The following is a 16,595-nucleotide window of genomic DNA, read 5'->3' on the forward strand; positions in this document are numbered from 1 at the left end:
GGAGGCAGAAGTGCCGAGGTTAGCGGGTTTTGTGCCTCTGCACAGGCACACTGTGCTGCTGATTCAGCCAGCCAGCTCCCCTGGACGGGTCTTTCTTTAAGGCTGAATCTCAAAATGTAGGACCTCTCCTGTCCAAGGATGTCCCCAGCATCCAGATGGCGATTGATGAAAGAAGAAACACGCCTGAAAACAAGCCTTCAGCACTTAGCCAGTTTTGCTGGGGAAGATCCCATGTGCTAACTGCCTTCACTCACATGCCTAATTGCTTCTAAGTGTGGTACCTTCCGAGAAAATCCTGCTTGCACTGACACTCTGTTTTTTCAGGGTGTAACCGTCAGAAAAATAATGAAACGGGGTAAAAACTTTTTAAAATCAAAGTAAACCAAGCCCATAACAGATGCAAATCCTTCAGCACTTCAGCTCTTCTTTGTCTAGAAACAAAGAATAAAACTCTGCCATAATTCACCCTGATCTTCCAACTTACTTATGTCCATATCTTGGGGGCTTCAATAGGAAATGGACCTAAATTATGTGGCATATCCCAAAAGCTGCTGAGTTTTGTATTTGTTTTTTTGTATTTGTATTTTTTATTTGAAAATAATGAAAATCATAACATTGCCAGGGAATACAGGAAGCTAATTTCACTGATCAGTTCCATCCATAATGTGGCATTATGCCATACCATGTGTTTCATTTGCAAAATACGAACAGACAAGTTCTGCTGCTTGAGAAATTTTAGGGTTTTTCAGCCAGACAAAGACATTTGTGTGCTTCGCACTGGCCGGGCACAGAACTGAGCCAAAGCAGTGGAAGGAAACAGGCAGCAAAGCTCCGGTTTTCAGTCGACCTCCCCAACCAGCAGGTACCTGAGCCAGCTGCCTCCTGCTTGCCCTCTTTTGGCTCCTTGGCTTTTGAACACTTGGCCTCAGGGCATCCTGGCTGCAAAAGGTGGGCTCAAGGCGTTTTTAACCAGCCTGACCTACAGTGCCATGGTTAGTTTGTACTTTCCAGTGATGTGCAATGTAGCTGGGAGCTGAGGCAGGAGCTCCCGCTTCCCAGCAGCTCTTCCTTGTGTTCTCAAGCAAATCTTGCCACCTGGACCCAGGCCCACAGCACTGGTGGGCACCTACATCTCACAGAGATGTCATAACTGATGTTTTGATGCAGGCACCTATGTTTAGGAGAGGGATGAAACTCTGGGCACATCCTTCCCCGTGCTGCGGCTGGTGCCTCACGTCGTGGTTGTGCAGCCGGTGCTGAGACCCAGACTTGTCCCTGCTCCACCTGTATGACCCCAGGCATCCGTGTTCACCCCATGAACTCCACCTCCAGTCCTGGAAGGGAGGGGCATTTCTATCACCAAAGACAGTCCTCGTGCTGCCATTAAATCTGCTCGGTAGGACTATCTTCAATACTAGCATGAATACATTGCAAGGGATTACTTGTAATTCTCCTTTTGCAGGGAGTAAGACCAGGCTACCTTTGTCCTGCCTTTCAAATATTTTTTCAATTAATGCATTTCCCCACTGTATCAATCCCAAAAACTGTACAGGCCAAAATAGTTCCAAAGTTAACCCAAAGCATAACCTGTTTTTTTCCAGATGCTCCCTCTTTACAGGCTTGCAGCATTGGCCAGTGTGGTCTCAGAAGGCTGAACTGAAGTAAACAACATATTGAAATACATTTAGCGAATTATCATGCAAACCACAGAAGAACATAGAGAGAGGAGAAGAGGTTTCTTGGTTGGGTAGTGATTTAATGCCTTTTAGAGTTATTTAACTGTAAAAGAAATTAGATATTAAAAAGGCCTGTTAGGTCAGGGAGCTCACCTCTCCTGGGCCAGGCCGTAATTGTTTCTTAGGATAAACATAATTTCGAGTGCTTTATCTAGTCAGGGTTTAAACGCTGCAAATGAAAAGGCGTGTACCCCCGCCCTCGAGGAAGAATTCCACAAACTATCACATCTTGCTGTCTCACGTAATTATCTGAACACTCATCTTGCAAATTAGGATTTGTAATCATAAGGATGGGAAGTCATTTCGTAGTGTCAACGTGTGCGTAATATCACCCAGGGCACAAACTTTATCTACTGCCCTTCCTTCCCCTGACAACATAATATAAATCCTGTGCAAGTGATAGTAAAACAGTGCAACAAAGATCATGATGATGAAGGCAAGACTATCGCTCGTTTGACATAACGGCAATGGGCTGGATTGTTGGCCTTGAGAAACCACATCTATTTTCCTATGTATTCATGTTCGGCATGGCTTTACTGAATGATTCATGGACTCATGAAATGTAAGGCATGTGACATGTGTCAATCACCTTGCTGAACCACGCACATAGCACTTTAATTGTGGCAGTCGGACAGGGAGAGTGGGTAAGGCTCCAGAGCTGGGTGCTGAGGCATGCCCTCTTTTCCTGCTCCTTGGGAAAACTTGAGGATCTTTTAATTTCATGCCGGATTTCTAGTCTTGCAGCAATCCCGTCAGAGCTATTGCGTGGCAGCTACCCCCTCCCTTTGTCTCTCTCCAAGCTGCTGGAGGACTATGAATCACAAACATATTCACTGCATAACGAGTTTGGTTTTACAGCACTGATCTTGTCAATCTAACCTTTTCAGGAAGCAGCAAGCTGTTGCATTAATGTATGAACAACAAAAGCACTGCACACTTGTACAGTAGGTGCACGTCTTGGGGAAGCATCATGTGGATGGACTGAGCACTCCTGTGGTGCCTGCACAGCACATTGCAGCTAGGCTGGCTTTTCTGGCACACACAGCATGGTCAATACTCCACAGTTGATCTACAGAGCATCTTGTTATTGCTCTGTGCTCTCTCACAGATCGGTTGTACAGAGGATCATTGTTGGGTGTGATGCTTTCTGGAAGGCAGTGGAGATGCACTGTGTTCAGCTCTCAACCTTCTCTTCAGGAAATCCCAAGCAGAAATATTGCAGACCCAGAACGAGTTCAAAACTGGTATCACAGTGGTAAACTGTGGTGTAAGTGCTCATTCTGGGGCATGGAAGCAGCTTCATGTTTGGATGTGCTACATCTCTTAGCTGATCTGTTTGAACCATGCTAGCTTGAAGGCTGCATAAGGCATTAGAACTTTGATGTTCTAGCAAAGGCCATCACATCTCATCCAATACTATGGTGAGGGCAGCAGCCCACGCCTGGCTGCAACATGTCTGCCAAAAATGCACCTGATGATTTGAGGAGGCAGAGAAAACCCTACTTCCTTTGGAAGTTTGTTCCTGCCTTGTTGTTTCATCATAGTGTTTGTTTTTTAAACTTTGCAAAAGTTATGATCATTGATGATAAAATTATGTTTAAACCAGTAACCACTTGTGCAACTCTATCTCAGCAGGTCAGTAATCTCTCCAAAACAATGTGATGGTCTCAAGTCAGTGTGCTCCATATCATCCAGAAAAAAAATCTCCACTTTTCCCATACATGGCAATAATTCGCATCCTCTTTAGGTGACCTCAGCAAAGAGGACTGGTTGGGTTTATAGAATTGACCGCCATCTTAAAATTTTCAGGCAGGTCAAGATGCCAGGCTGCTTGTAACTCAATTACCTCTTAATTTCAGGATTCTGCTTTCCTTTACGGCTCAGTAGCTGGGCAAAAACTGAAGGAAACCCACAGCAGCAGATGGCAGGTGAGGTAGGGTTGGATCATAAAAGCTGTCAGGCAATAGTGAAGGGAGCCCTGAATATTTTTTCAATAATTCTTTCAAGAAGTAAGTTTACAAGTAGAACTTTCAAGAATGTGGGTATGTTTACTGTGTCCAGTTCTGGGCCCCCCAGATCAAGAAAGATAAGGAACTACTGGAGAGAGTCCAGCGGAGGGATACAAAGATGATCAGAGGACTGAAGCATCTCTCTTATCAGGAGACGCTGAGGGAGCTGGGTCTGTTCAGCCTGGAGAAGAGGAGACTGAGGGGGGATCTTATCAATGCTTACAAATACCTTAGGGGTGGGTGTCAAGAGGATGGGGCCAGACTCTTCTCAGTGGTACCCAGTGACAGGACAAGGGGCAACAGGCACAGACTGAAACATGGGAAGTTCCATCTGAATATGTGGAAAAACTTCTTTACTTTGAGGGTGCCAGAGCACTGGCACAGGCTGCCCAGGGAGGTTGTGGAGTCTCCTTCTCTGGAGATATTCAAAACCCGCCTGGATGTGACCCTGTGCAATGTGCTCTGGGTGAACCTGCTTTGGCAGGGGGTTGGACTAGATGATCTCCAGAGGTCCCTTCCAACCCCAACCATTCTGTGATTCTGTGATTCTGTTCACCAAGAAGCCAGCTTGTACAAAGAGAGGCTTTTACTCTGCAGAACTTATGCACATGTTTAACTCAAAATGAAACAAGCCAAGAGCTTAAAATCAGGCATATATGCCCGAGTCTTTGCAGGCAGCAGGACTGTGCAGATGGCGTAAGCTGGGCACATAGGTGGCGTTTTACAGGATCGGTGCCACAGGGATCCCAACAGCTCATTTCCAAATACTGCATCTAGACAGAGATCAGGTGTTTTGAAAATTCTGATATTGTCTCTAGTCTATACACTGATTACCTAATACTGATACTGGATAAACACTGCGTAAGTACCCTATCCGTCACACTTCTGATCTCTATTAGGCACTAATACTCTTTGTAAAAAGAAAATGCAGAGAAAAAAATGAACTTCAGAAAAGTTATCCAAGAGAATTTTTGTTTGGTGCAGGAAAGGATTTTAGGCAACTTCCATTTGCTGTATTGTTTCCAAAAACAATGAAACACTTTCAAAGTTTACACTTCTCTTGACATTTCTCAGATACTAAAGTACTGAAAGGCAAAACCTGGAGCCACAGAGGTACTTAAGGGCTTATTGTTTAAGTGAGGGTTAGTCAACCAAATACTTCAAGCATCTGGGCATACATGTCCCGCCCCCTTTCATAAGAAGTTGTGGCAGAACAGAGACTAGATATCAAATTTCTCGAATTTTAAACTGCCGTACAAGTCAGCCTACCTTTCACACTCGGCTAATGGAAAATCTTCCTGTTTTTAATGGGTTTTGCTAAAGTCTGAAGTTGTCACTCAAGGTGGAAATAATTTCAGTGGAGAGAAATGGGACCCAACCACATTTCTAAGGATGTCCAGTCATGTGTACTTGCCATTGTGGAAATAAAATAAATGAATGGATGCTATTATTGAAATCTGATTATTTGCCGATGTTGCAATGTTAAATATTAACTCAGTCGAAATCATTCTCTTACCTGTGTTTCAAACTTGCCTGCTATTATCCTTGCCAATGGGTTTGAGTTTTGAACCAGGCACTTCAACAGCAAATGACTCAGTGATCTTACCCGAGCTGAAGAGTCAACTCTCCATTGCTTGTGGTTATAATAACTCTGATCCTCTTCTGCATGCTTTAAAAATTCCCACTTCAGATAACATTATCATGGAGTTCAGCAATAAATACAAAGCCATTTACATCATTCGTGTTGCTCACTTACATTTTAGCATTACATTCAGATCAGACAATGGAACTAAGCTGTTTGGCTTTCCTTTGTCACTTCAGTTTTAATAGCACCATGCTGTAGTATGTGGGACACAGACATGGCACAGCAAGTACCTGCACTCCGGCAAACTGTTTTCTCACGTTGGGATGCCATTTCTACTATATTGCTTGGAAAAAAAACCAAACTAACTCCTCCATTTATTTCTCTCCAAGCATTTTGCATGCTTGCCTGCGACTGTAACGTGTGGAGGCATTCTACATTGACTTGAGTGGCGATAGCAGAGTCCACAGTGCGCCCGTCTGCTGAACTCAGCTCTGTCTCAGGAAAAGATCCCTTTGGGAACAGATGGAAGGCGGAACGATGGAGGAAGATGTTGCCGTGGAAGCGGTTTTACTTACGGTGGCAAAGTCTGATCTGGGAAACTATTCAGTAGTTCTCAAAGACAGTCAGATCTAGGTTCAATTAGTTGCCTTTAACAGGGGTAAATTATTAATTGTATTATGCCCTTTTTAGAGAGTCAATTAACTAAATCACACAACGCTTCATTTTGCAAAAATAGAAAGCATTCCCATGGATAAAAGTATATAAAGCAGATCACAGTTCTCAAGGAACTAATTTACAATTGTTTTGACAGCAGAAACGTTGAAAACAATGTATTTAACAACCCAAATCTTCTTAGAAATTTTAGAGTTACAATATTGTTTCCATAACAAAAACAAGTCCTTATATGCCATCATCTTTCACGATAGGAATTAAACAATGCTCATGATTTAATACAGAAACTTTTATTGATGTTGGTGGGACTACTCACATTAAAGCCCATACATGCATATTTAAAATCTAAAGGTAAAGAGCATACAAACAAGGAAAACTGCAGTGATGCCATGATATAAAGGAGGTTTACACCCCAGCTATCCTAGGCTGCAGATTACAGATTTCTCTCTGTCCTAATTACACACTCCATCTCCATGCATTAGCATGGAGCCTAGAAAACCTGACTCATCATTTCTAACAATCCCGGCGACCCAAGGCAAACACACGCACACGCTCGCATGCGCGCTCCAAACGTTCCCAACTTCCTCTAAAGCAAATACCTAATCCTATTCTGCCTGGCAGCACAGCAGTCCTGTCCCTCCGTGCGCAAGCTGCCGCCTGGGAGCGGGCGCTTTGGCAGAAAGCAGTTCATCCTTCACACAGGCAGCCCCCCGCCCTGGGTGCCTTCGGCCGGCAGCAGCGAGCACCCTCACCACCATTAACGGATCCGCGGCTGTGGCGAGAGGATACCCCGGGAGGGGGGTCTGGGCCTGGGCCTGGGCCTGGGCCTGGGCCTCGGCCTGGCCCCGGGGCCGGCAGCCAGGCGGGGCAGGAGGCCGAGGCGCGCACCTCATCACACCGGTGACCCCTCGCCCTGCCCCAGGCCCCAAACTTGGGCCCCTCGGGGACCACCCTGGAGCGGGGCGCCCCCGAGCAGAGCCGGGGGGACCGCCCGAGGCGCCTGAAGGGAGCCGCGGCCCCGCAGCCCGGCCGCCCCCCGCCCCTGCGCGCCGCTCCCTCTCAGCCCGCGCCGGGCCGCGGCCCCCCGCGCCGGGGGCGGGGCCTCTCGCGCCTCGTTTGCATAGCGCCCGTTGAGCCACCCTATTGGCCAGGGGAAGGCACGCGCCGACGCGCCGGCCCCGCCTCTCTCCCCAACGCTGCCCAGAGACGCGAACGGCTCCGCCTCTCCGCGGGCGGTGACCACGCCCCTTTCCCCGCCCCCGCTCGGAGGCTGCCTGGAGATGGGAGCCGGCGAAAGCTCTGCCCATTGGTCGGCGGCGGGCGGCCTCCGGGATTGGCGGAAGGCGGCGGCGGTGGGCGGGGCGGCCCGCGCTGATTGGCGGAGCGCGCAGGGGTGTGCGCGGGGGGCACCGGCCCGGAGCGGGGTGCTGGGGCCGCGGCTGGAGGATGGGGGCGGCCGGCGGCGCGGGCTGCTGAGCAGCGCGGAGCCTCCCTGCCGCCTCCCCCCCTTCCCCGCCCGGCCACCGCCGCGCTCCCCGCCAGCATGAACCGCCTCAGCTCCGGCACCGTGGGCAGCGCGACCGCCTCCTCCGCCGCCGGCCAGTACCGGGTGTGCGGCAATTGCCGGAAGGTGCCGAGACAGGTACCGGCGGGGGGGGGGGGGGGCGGCCGTGAGGCGGGGGGAGCTGAGGGGGTGCGGGAGGCGGTGGGGTAGAGAGTTGGGGGGGGGGGGGTTGAGGGAGCGGGGCGGTGAGGCAGAGACCTGGCGGGGGGCAGTGCCGTGAGGAGAAATGGGCTGTAGGGCAGCAGTGGGGCGGGGGGCTGAGACGGGGGATGGAGAGGAGGGCGGTGGGGTGGGGGCTGTGGGGCACCTGCGACGGTGTGGGGGTGTGGATGAGGCCGGCCAGGAGGTGAGTGCCCGTGGGGTGGGGGGCAGCGGAGGGTTTGGGGGGCGGGGGGGCCGCGGCCCCAGGTGTGCCGGGAGGTGAGGAGGGGTGCCAGGTCCCGCACCCCCACCTCCTCCCTACCCCGGGGGCGGTTGTCATTTGCCCCTGCCCTAGGCTGCCCCCCCCTCCCGCCCCGAGGGTTTGGGGGGTAGCCGGCCTCCCCAGTGGCATGGGGGGGTTGACCTGGGGCCCAGCCGCGTTTGGAAGTTTTACCCACTTATTTCACCGGCAAAATTTATCACCGCGATCCCCGTCAAGCCTTTGTGCGGGGGCATCCGAAATCGCAGCTTTAGAAAAAATAAAGACCCCTAAATCCCCTGCCCCCCCCCCAATCTGCTACACCCCATCCCTACAGTTCTCAGCAGCCCCCTTGCACGGACCCTCTGTGCTTCGGGAGGGGTGCGATCGCTTCCCCACCTCCCTCCCGACATCTGCTCGCCGGGGAGCATTAGTGGAGGTGCTTTTTGTTTGTCCAGTGCAAATGAATTAAAATTGCTGAGCTGTGCAAACGCGCCGAGCCCGGGCGCCCGAGATGAGCCGCGGTGCTGGTTTGGGGTTTATTTTAATTCAATCTCTCCCGATACATTTTTGCACCAGGTTGGTTCTCGCAAATGCTAAGACAGCCTGTAAGTCAGTGAGCTCAAATATTTGCGCTCTTTGTCCAAAAACTGTTTTTCTTCCTCTGTGGGTCAGGCCAAGTGCCAATCAAAGTTGTTTTTCAAGCCTCTCTTCCCTGCAGTAGGACTGCTTTTTTCTTTCTCCTTTTTTTTTTTTTTAAGGGTTTGGTTTTTGGAAAGGAGGTGTGTATTTAAGGGAGGGGGGGAGGAGAAATGTTAAAAATCGGTCAGAGGGAGAGAAGCAGATCTTAAAAATCATGTTTCTCGAATATTTTAATGGAAACAAAATCTTATTAAATGTGCATGCTTGGTATGTGCAGTTATTTTTTCCATAAACTCTTGGATCATGTTACAGTTGATACTTGGTGCTCAGCTCTTAGCTCAGCTTGCGAGAAATGTAATGGATCAGAGAAGCGCGCATCAGCAGAGTCTGATTTTTAACCATTTCGTTGCAGGATCGAATCCCTTCTGGGCTTTAGCTTGCTGCTGTTACTGCTTTGAGAAAAACAAGTACTTAAAAAGAGAAATTCTGCAGGGTTAAAGCCCGAAACAGCTTCAGACTTCACATATGTCTAAAGACATACAAATTAACCAATGCCAAATATGTCTGTGGAGAAAGCAGGGAGGCAGCTTGCTTTGTTCTGCCAAATAATCAAAATGTTTTGTTGACAAATAAAGTGGTGCTTGGCAGCACTTGTAGATCTAAAATTAAATTTAAATTATTGAATCTTTTTGAAGCCCTAGTCTCATCCTGCTGGGTAGGACTTTTTTTGTATACCTCTTTAATATCAGTGTGGGGAGGGGAGGGGACAGGACTAAATGTTAGTTTGCTGGTAACAGGAAACTTGTTGGATTAGATTTATTTTTTATTTTATTTTTATTATCTTTTAAAATAATTTCAGGAAGATGATGGTAAAACACAGGTTGAGTGTGTTGAGGAAGGCAGCTCAGCACCGTCCTGCTTTGTCTGTGGTCATTTCGACTACTCTTGTTGCAAAATTGAGGAAAGAAACAAGAAACTGAGCGACGGCCCATGAAACCCTCTTGAAATATAGGTGTGTTGTGCTTGCAGTGGTTGTACTAGGACATCGTTGCATCTGTGTTTTAGGCTGGAGAATAAACATAGAAGTGCAAAGCCTCTGACTACATCTGTAATTATTTTAAAGTTGGTGTAATAAAAATCAGTGTAAATTGTAACCTTTTGCACTTTGTTGGCAAGCATGAAAGTAGAAAACAGGAAAAAAAAAAAAAGGCTTAGTGGAAGTGAGATGCAAATTTGACCTGAGTCTCACTGTAATAATCTTCAGATAAGTGCTGCCTCATCTGTTCTTTTGATGGTGGTGTTCTTTTTTTTTTAATGCTCATGTGATAATATACTGGAAAAATTATTGGCCTTAAAACATGTTGAATCTCTTCTGCCCTCCTCAGTCTTAAATCTTTATCTGAAGCCACTTGAATCCTTGCAGTTTAGGTAGTGCAGTTGTCGAAATTATAAGGGGCAAAGCAAGCTTTCTACTCGGTGGCCTGTAATGAAATTCGAAATAGTCTAGCAGGTTTTGGATTTTCATGGGTGAAGGTAAGTTTCTCTTTCAACAGGGAAACAGGAAGAGCTAGATGCAGCGCTTTAGGTTTCAGCTAATTTCAAATTAATCAAAGTTAAGTTTTATTACGGAAAGTTCTATTAGGGTAGTGCTAGAAACTTGCTAAGGATCCACAGGTTAAATTTGCCTATGAGGAAGGTTTTTCATATTAAAAAGATACAATTTTTGTTTGGGTTTATTGTTACGGGACACTTCAAATAACCAGATCTACTTGCAGAACAATTGCTGCGCATCAGGAGGGCTTAGACAGTCATAGATATGACAGCTATATCATTATTTGATTTAGGGAAAAAAAATGACAACCCGTAATAGGTGATGCTGGTTTGGATTTGATGAGTGAGTTTGTTGAACAGACAACCGAGGCCAAATGCTTTGACTCAGCTTAAAATAAATGGAAGAATGAGCAAAAACAAGCTGAGTAGCTCCGGTTTGTGGGATTGATGGGCGGGCTTTGTGACAAAGCTGTGGCATATCAGTGTGGAAAAGTGCTTAAAATGGCCTAGGAGTGCTGTAGCCAAGTCTTTCCTAGAGGTGGACGAGAGTTCCTGCCATTGCAGTAACAGGACAGCCTCCAGCTCTCACGTTTGAAAATCCAGCACGTGGGGGAGTCCCTGGGCAGGGGAGCTCCAGGGTGTAAATCTGGAGGGGGTCTGGAGCCTGATGGAAACCCAAGGGTCTCCTGCCTAAACAAAATCAATAGCCCAAGCAAGCAAGAAGAGAATATATAGGAATGGCTCAGTATTTCTTTGGACAAATAACTGCTTGAGGAAGGCTTTTACGAATACTCAGAAAGTCTTCAGGGGATAGAAAAGTCCTGATATGTCAGGAGATGTAGGAACAGGGAGAACTTGCCAACTGTTCAAGCTTAGTTGCAAATTGCGAAGCATGTGAAGTAAAAGATTCTTTTACGTGTGCGTACAAGTCGGTAGGATAGAAAAGAAAATGAGTATAAACGTGGTTCAAGGATTAAATATTTATTTTGTGTTGGATTTCTGTGAGGAAGATACCAGGGCAATGGCAAAATGGGTGATGGGGAGTGCAGTTTCTAAGCATCCATTGCAGTTGGCAAGGTGAAAGTGAACCTGGCTTAGCTGACCCTCCTGGCTTGAGCCAGTCTCTGTGCTGGTGTCCTGGATAAAGGTATATGAAATCCAGGATCTGTTCCTGGTTTTCATAGACCTACCCAATCGAGATGATCCCGTGAGAGGGAAATAGCCATCAATATGATGGACGTAGTTTTCAGTGCTCCTCATCCCACTGTGCCAGTCTCCTCCTTTAGCACAATTCTCAATACTGTACGAGTTACTAAAGCAAACTTTGATGGAAAAGCATACAGATGGATGAAAAAAAAATGTATGACCTGATACCACCAAAAGTAGGTCACGCTAGACTAATGTAGTAGTCTACTGTTGATAAGACATCTGCTAGAGTGTCCTCTTCTGAAAGCTTTAGATGGACTAAAACCAGATTTCATTCATTAAACATCTAAAGTAATGTCCAAGGTTGAACTCCTTGCTGCACTAGCAACTCAGCTCAAATTAAACTTTGGGTTTTACTGACACGAAATGTTCTATCTACCAAAAAGTGGGTTTGAAAAGTATTTGGGCAAATTCATAACAGAAAAATTAAACAAGACCTGTAAATAGGAAATAGCAACGCTTTCCGGTATGGTTTTTTTATGTGTTCCTGGCTGTTACATGTCTGCTATTGCCCCCTGGCAGTGACAGGTTACTGGTCAATAGGGACTTTTGATCTGACACATTTTGTCTTATTTTTCTGTTCATGTTAATTATAGAGTGATTGGGAACTGGGGGGAGTGGGAATGGTGGCGGGCCATGCTGGAAGAAGTCACTGTGCTGAGAGGAGACTACCAGGGGGTTTTCAAAGGATCACTTTTGAAACTAATCTGGTTTAACACTGTCCCGAATTGCGATGTGAGCGTGACTGCTTCTAAAAGACGTACTGTCACTTCTGCCAAACCAGGACACGTACACACGGCAGAAGTGGTGAATGTTGGTCCAGGGAAGGAGCAGAACATTTCATAGAAAGCTGGGAGACCTTGAGCTCTGGCATAGTTAGGGTTGGGGTGAAATCCAGTGGTATGAAATGTAAGACTTATAGGCTTGGCTATATGTTACTCATAACTTTTAATAAGAGCAGCTCCTTGGAAGGAGCAGGGAGAAGGATGTCGGTGTGCAGGAGGACCAGCAGCTTACTGTCACCCTGCAGGGCAGTGTCACTGGGGTGGAGGGACCCTAATTAAACAGGCACGGAGGTGAGCAGGTTGGGTGCTGAGAGGAACGGAGTACTGATTTTGCAGAAGGACATGAAGAGGGTTTGCTTTTTTAATATGGCAGAAACAAAGGCTGAGAGGGGATATGATCCATGTCTATAAATACATCCGATGGTAAGAGCCAGTAAGGAGAAATGAGCTCAAGAGCAGATGGATGTAAAACGGGCGTAAATACATTTAGGCTGGAAAATGAAAGTGTTCAGAGGTGTGAGGTTCTGGAAGAATTTGTTCTAGGTCTGGTGCTGTCAAGAAAAGCACCTACTTTTAAGACAGAAAAATGGGTGAATGTCATTAAATGATGCAGTGCTCACAATAGCACTAGCCTAGACGCAGGGAGCTGAGGTCATATCCAAAAAAAAAAAAAAAAAAAGAGACACTTTCATTCACTTTATTGTTCTGTGTGGGTGAGAGTAAGAAAGTAGCCCAGAAGTGAACCAAAAATAGTCTCATGTCAGGTCTCATAAGCCTGTGTAAGCTAAAATATGTGTCACCATGAGTCATGGAGGTGTATGGAGATGCTCTTACCTGTTCTGTAGAAATCAAGAGGCCTTTCAAGGATGTCTCGACTATTTTGAGGAAAGTCAACCTGGTTCAATCTATTCTGCACACAAGCAAATGAAAGTTGATGTGCCTTTGCTTGGAAAACACCCAGGGTTTTCCACAATGCAGTGTCTTTGTCCTCGAGCTGCATAGTGTAGTTGGCTTTGGAAATCTGATCAACAAACTCGACTGTCACAGAGAATCTTATTTTGTAAAATCAAATTATGTCTTCCGTAGTTTGACCACTCTCAATAACAGTCTCGTCGTGCTGTAGTTGTCTTAATTTACGGTTGCTTAGACGGCTTTAAATCTCTGATGTGCCTCTTTCTAAAGGAGTTCTCAAAGTGATTTGCAAACTCCAGCATGAAAACCTAGCTCTGTTTTTATCGGCTCTAATTTTAGCAGCTTTCTGTTGTGTAAAACGTGGTGTCTGCCTTCGGTGTTTGTGTCTTCCAGCCCCCGGAGCACTGCCGTGGTGAAACCAGCTCGGGTCACTCCTCCACTAATCCCGCATGCACACCTAGGCGAAGAAGATGGGTCTTTGAGGGTCCAAAACGTAAAGCTATAAACCAAGAGCAACAAACCCAACCTTTTAGGGCAATTAAGATTGTCAGCAACAGGCCCCTCATCCTCATTATTTGTTCTTACTTTTTCTGAAAAGATTTGGTAAAAAAAACACAACCAACTTAAAGAACAGGATTCTTTCCTGTGAAAGAAATGCAGTGAAAATCCAGAGAAGACTGTGGTTTCTCTCCTTCCCTATCCTCACAAGTCTTGCAGTAATTTGTATCTCTTCAGAGCCTGACCCTTTTAAATAATGTTTCTCCCACCCCCCGTGTAATTATTGTCTTCGTTGCCTGGAATCGAAGAGTGCTGTTGCTCTTTGCACGTGTATGCTGGTCTTGAGGGTTCCTGGGTTCGTCCACTTTTGCCTTAAAGTCTAGTGTAAAAATTTTTTCTCGTACCTCTCTAGTCTTATGTGCTGAAAATGAGAAGGCAGAACTATTAAATTTTCATTAGATATGTAATGAGAGTGGCATGAGTGAAATGATCCTCTGGTGAAGGACGCTGTTTTGCAATGAAAAGCTGTAAGAGGTGGCCTCGTAGGAACCACGCTCATTTAGCATAGTCACTTTTATTTAAAAAAACATAAGCAAAAACACAGTCTTCCCTGACTTTCAAGGAGGGAGTGGAGGCAGGAAAGGAAAGAAAGTGGGGAGGAGGATTTTCTTCAAAAGAAACTTTGAGGTTTAATGTTGAGAGTGGGTTAGCCAAGTGTGGAGGTTGTCCTCTGTTAGGACTTACTGCTGCTGGTAGGAGTGGTGCGTTGCATTAGCCAAATCGCAGGCTGTGGTTTGGAGATGGAGACTCTGTGAGCATTTTCTTTAAATTTATGCATATTACTTAATTAGTGCTTCAAATTTCACATCTCTTAAATGGTGGTGTTTTGAAAGCTGAAAAAAAATAATATGGTTCATTAAGCATCCTTGGTTTTTCCTCTCTCCCTTAATGCTTGTTTGGTTCTTTATTGGAAACTTTTTTCCTGGGTAGGGAGGTTTGAGCGAGAGAGGATAGTGGTATAATTCTCCCCTGGCTTTGCATAGCTGGGGGACTTGGTCTGGAGATTTTATTATCAAATTTCCATTTCCAGGGCTGGAGAATAAGAAGGGATCGCAAGCTTAGTTTGCTTGGCCAGGCTGAGTATTGGCTTTCGTCTAAGTGGGTCAGGATAGACTGGGGGGAAAAGGGGCGTTTTCAGTAGAAAAGAAAATCAAATTCACAGGAGGGAGACCTCAGTTAATGAGAAATTGCACATCATCAGCTTTGGAAAAACCTGTATGGAAATAATTTATGCTGTTTAATTTCTCTGTTCTTTGCAGGTGTTCCTGTTTGTATGCAGAGGTGCTTCCCATTGCTGCCTCTGCAACCCAGCCTGGTAGTCTGTGCGCTTTAAGTAGAAGCTATAGGGAGCGTAAAGCAGATGACTCAAATATCCTGTGAAATTCCATTACAGGGAGGTAGGGATATTGTCCACAAACAATTTTTTTCTGACTGTTTACCTATCAGTCAGTCCATTGAATGTGTTAGGGATAGTTCAAGAGATTTTCTGGGGTTCTTGGTATACCACCCTGGGCAAACTAGTGTTACTGATAATAGGAGAGGCCATGATCAAAGGGTATTAATTTTAAATGTCTCTCTTAACAACTAGTTTCAGATTTTTATTATAGGATGCTTCTTGCATATCAGACATTGGATAACTATCACTTGGGGTAAAATACCAGTGTAGATGATAGTTAATATTGGGTGTTTATGATGCTGAGAAACTATTTTTTTCTTGCTATAGACTGTATCAACCATGGATTTATTCAAATATCTTCATTCTCACATCTTATTTAAATTGAAAGCAAGATATTTGGAAGCTCAGGCTTTTTTCTTCTAGGGCATAGTGCTTATGACAATCGGGGACTTAAGTCGGGGAGGTGCTGAACAGGGTGTAAGTCATGGTGCTCAGGGTAAGAGACAAAAGTCTATGCTTTTAATCTGGAAAGACATCTTAAATCTTTCCTGAATGTCCCTGGTTACCTGAATTAGACTAAGATAAATAAATAGATACAACCTCAGAATTAAACACCTATTTTTTTTTCTTGTTAATGACTCTCTCATACTTCTCTCAAGGTAAGCATCTTGTTTTGTTACACTGACAATGGATTTCTAAGGGTTTCTGAGCTCAGCACCCAACCTAGTAAACTTGGTAATGGTGTGAGGCTACCTGCAGTCCCCTTGCTCAGGGGATCAGGTGGGAAAAAAAATAATGGAGACGAATATGCAGTATTCCTGTCTTCAGGTGTTGTGAGTAGGCTGGAACTGAAGTGATAAGCCTGCATCACACAAGAAGTAAGTTCCTCATGGACTTGCTCCATATTGTGTGGTCAGTGTGTGGACCACCCTGTGGGTTGTGGTTTAAGTCTTCCAATGTACACAAATGTTAGGTTAACATATATGAAAGCCAGGAGAATTCCTATTCTTCAGAATTATGTGGAACCGTAGATCTCTATTATCTCTTCAAGCACAGAAGACATTTGGAAGAAAAGTAAAAGGTGACTTTAAACTCAGGTTTTCATCTATTCAGAATGAGCAATAAACTCGTAAATACAACCAGTATGTCTCAATTGCTGCACTTTGGAATCAAAATGCATAATTGTGTATCTGTTTTGAAGTGTATTAAATTTGAACTTAGTTTTGACATGAAACAGGAGAGAATTGTAAATTCTTTTAGAATCAATTGATACTTTAAAGGATCAATTAAATTATTCCTTAGAAGGGAGGAATGGTTGCAAGGATGACTCCTCACTTAACATTTTCAAACAGAAATGAACACTAAGTGTGACCTAGAGGTTACTTGGGAATCAAGAATTTGTGCTTCTGAGCAATTCCACATAACCTAAGTAAAGCAGAGTTATGTTGATGATAGTGAAGAAGTACTAGCTGTCTTGGTGTAAGCCATTCTTAAAGCAGTACAGAGCTGCTTACTAAAAATCATCTTTTATCTGTCTCTGGGCTGTTTATTACTGCATTGGGTGTGCTCTGGCTGATAC

General features: G+C 45.4%; 1 protein-coding gene across 1 annotated transcript in view; it reads left to right on the forward strand.

Annotated features, from left to right (window-relative positions):
• The first annotated feature begins 7,449 nt into the window (after positions 1–7,449).
• Positions 7,450–16,595, forward strand: part of SESN3 (sestrin 3) — a 38,649-nt gene continuing 29,503 nt past the window's right edge. Inside the window, exon 1 of the mRNA XM_068422899.1 lies at positions 7,450–7,644. Within this exon, the coding sequence (XP_068279000.1) occupies positions 7,546–7,644 (99 nt within the window). The 5' untranslated portion in view covers positions 7,450–7,545. The remainder of the gene's footprint in view (positions 7,645–16,595) is intronic.

Source organism: Nyctibius grandis, chromosome 2 (assembly GCF_013368605.1).
Source record: "Nyctibius grandis isolate bNycGra1 chromosome 2, bNycGra1.pri, whole genome shotgun sequence".
In the NCBI taxonomy this organism is placed as follows: Eukaryota; Metazoa; Chordata; class Aves; order Nyctibiiformes; family Nyctibiidae; genus Nyctibius; species Nyctibius grandis.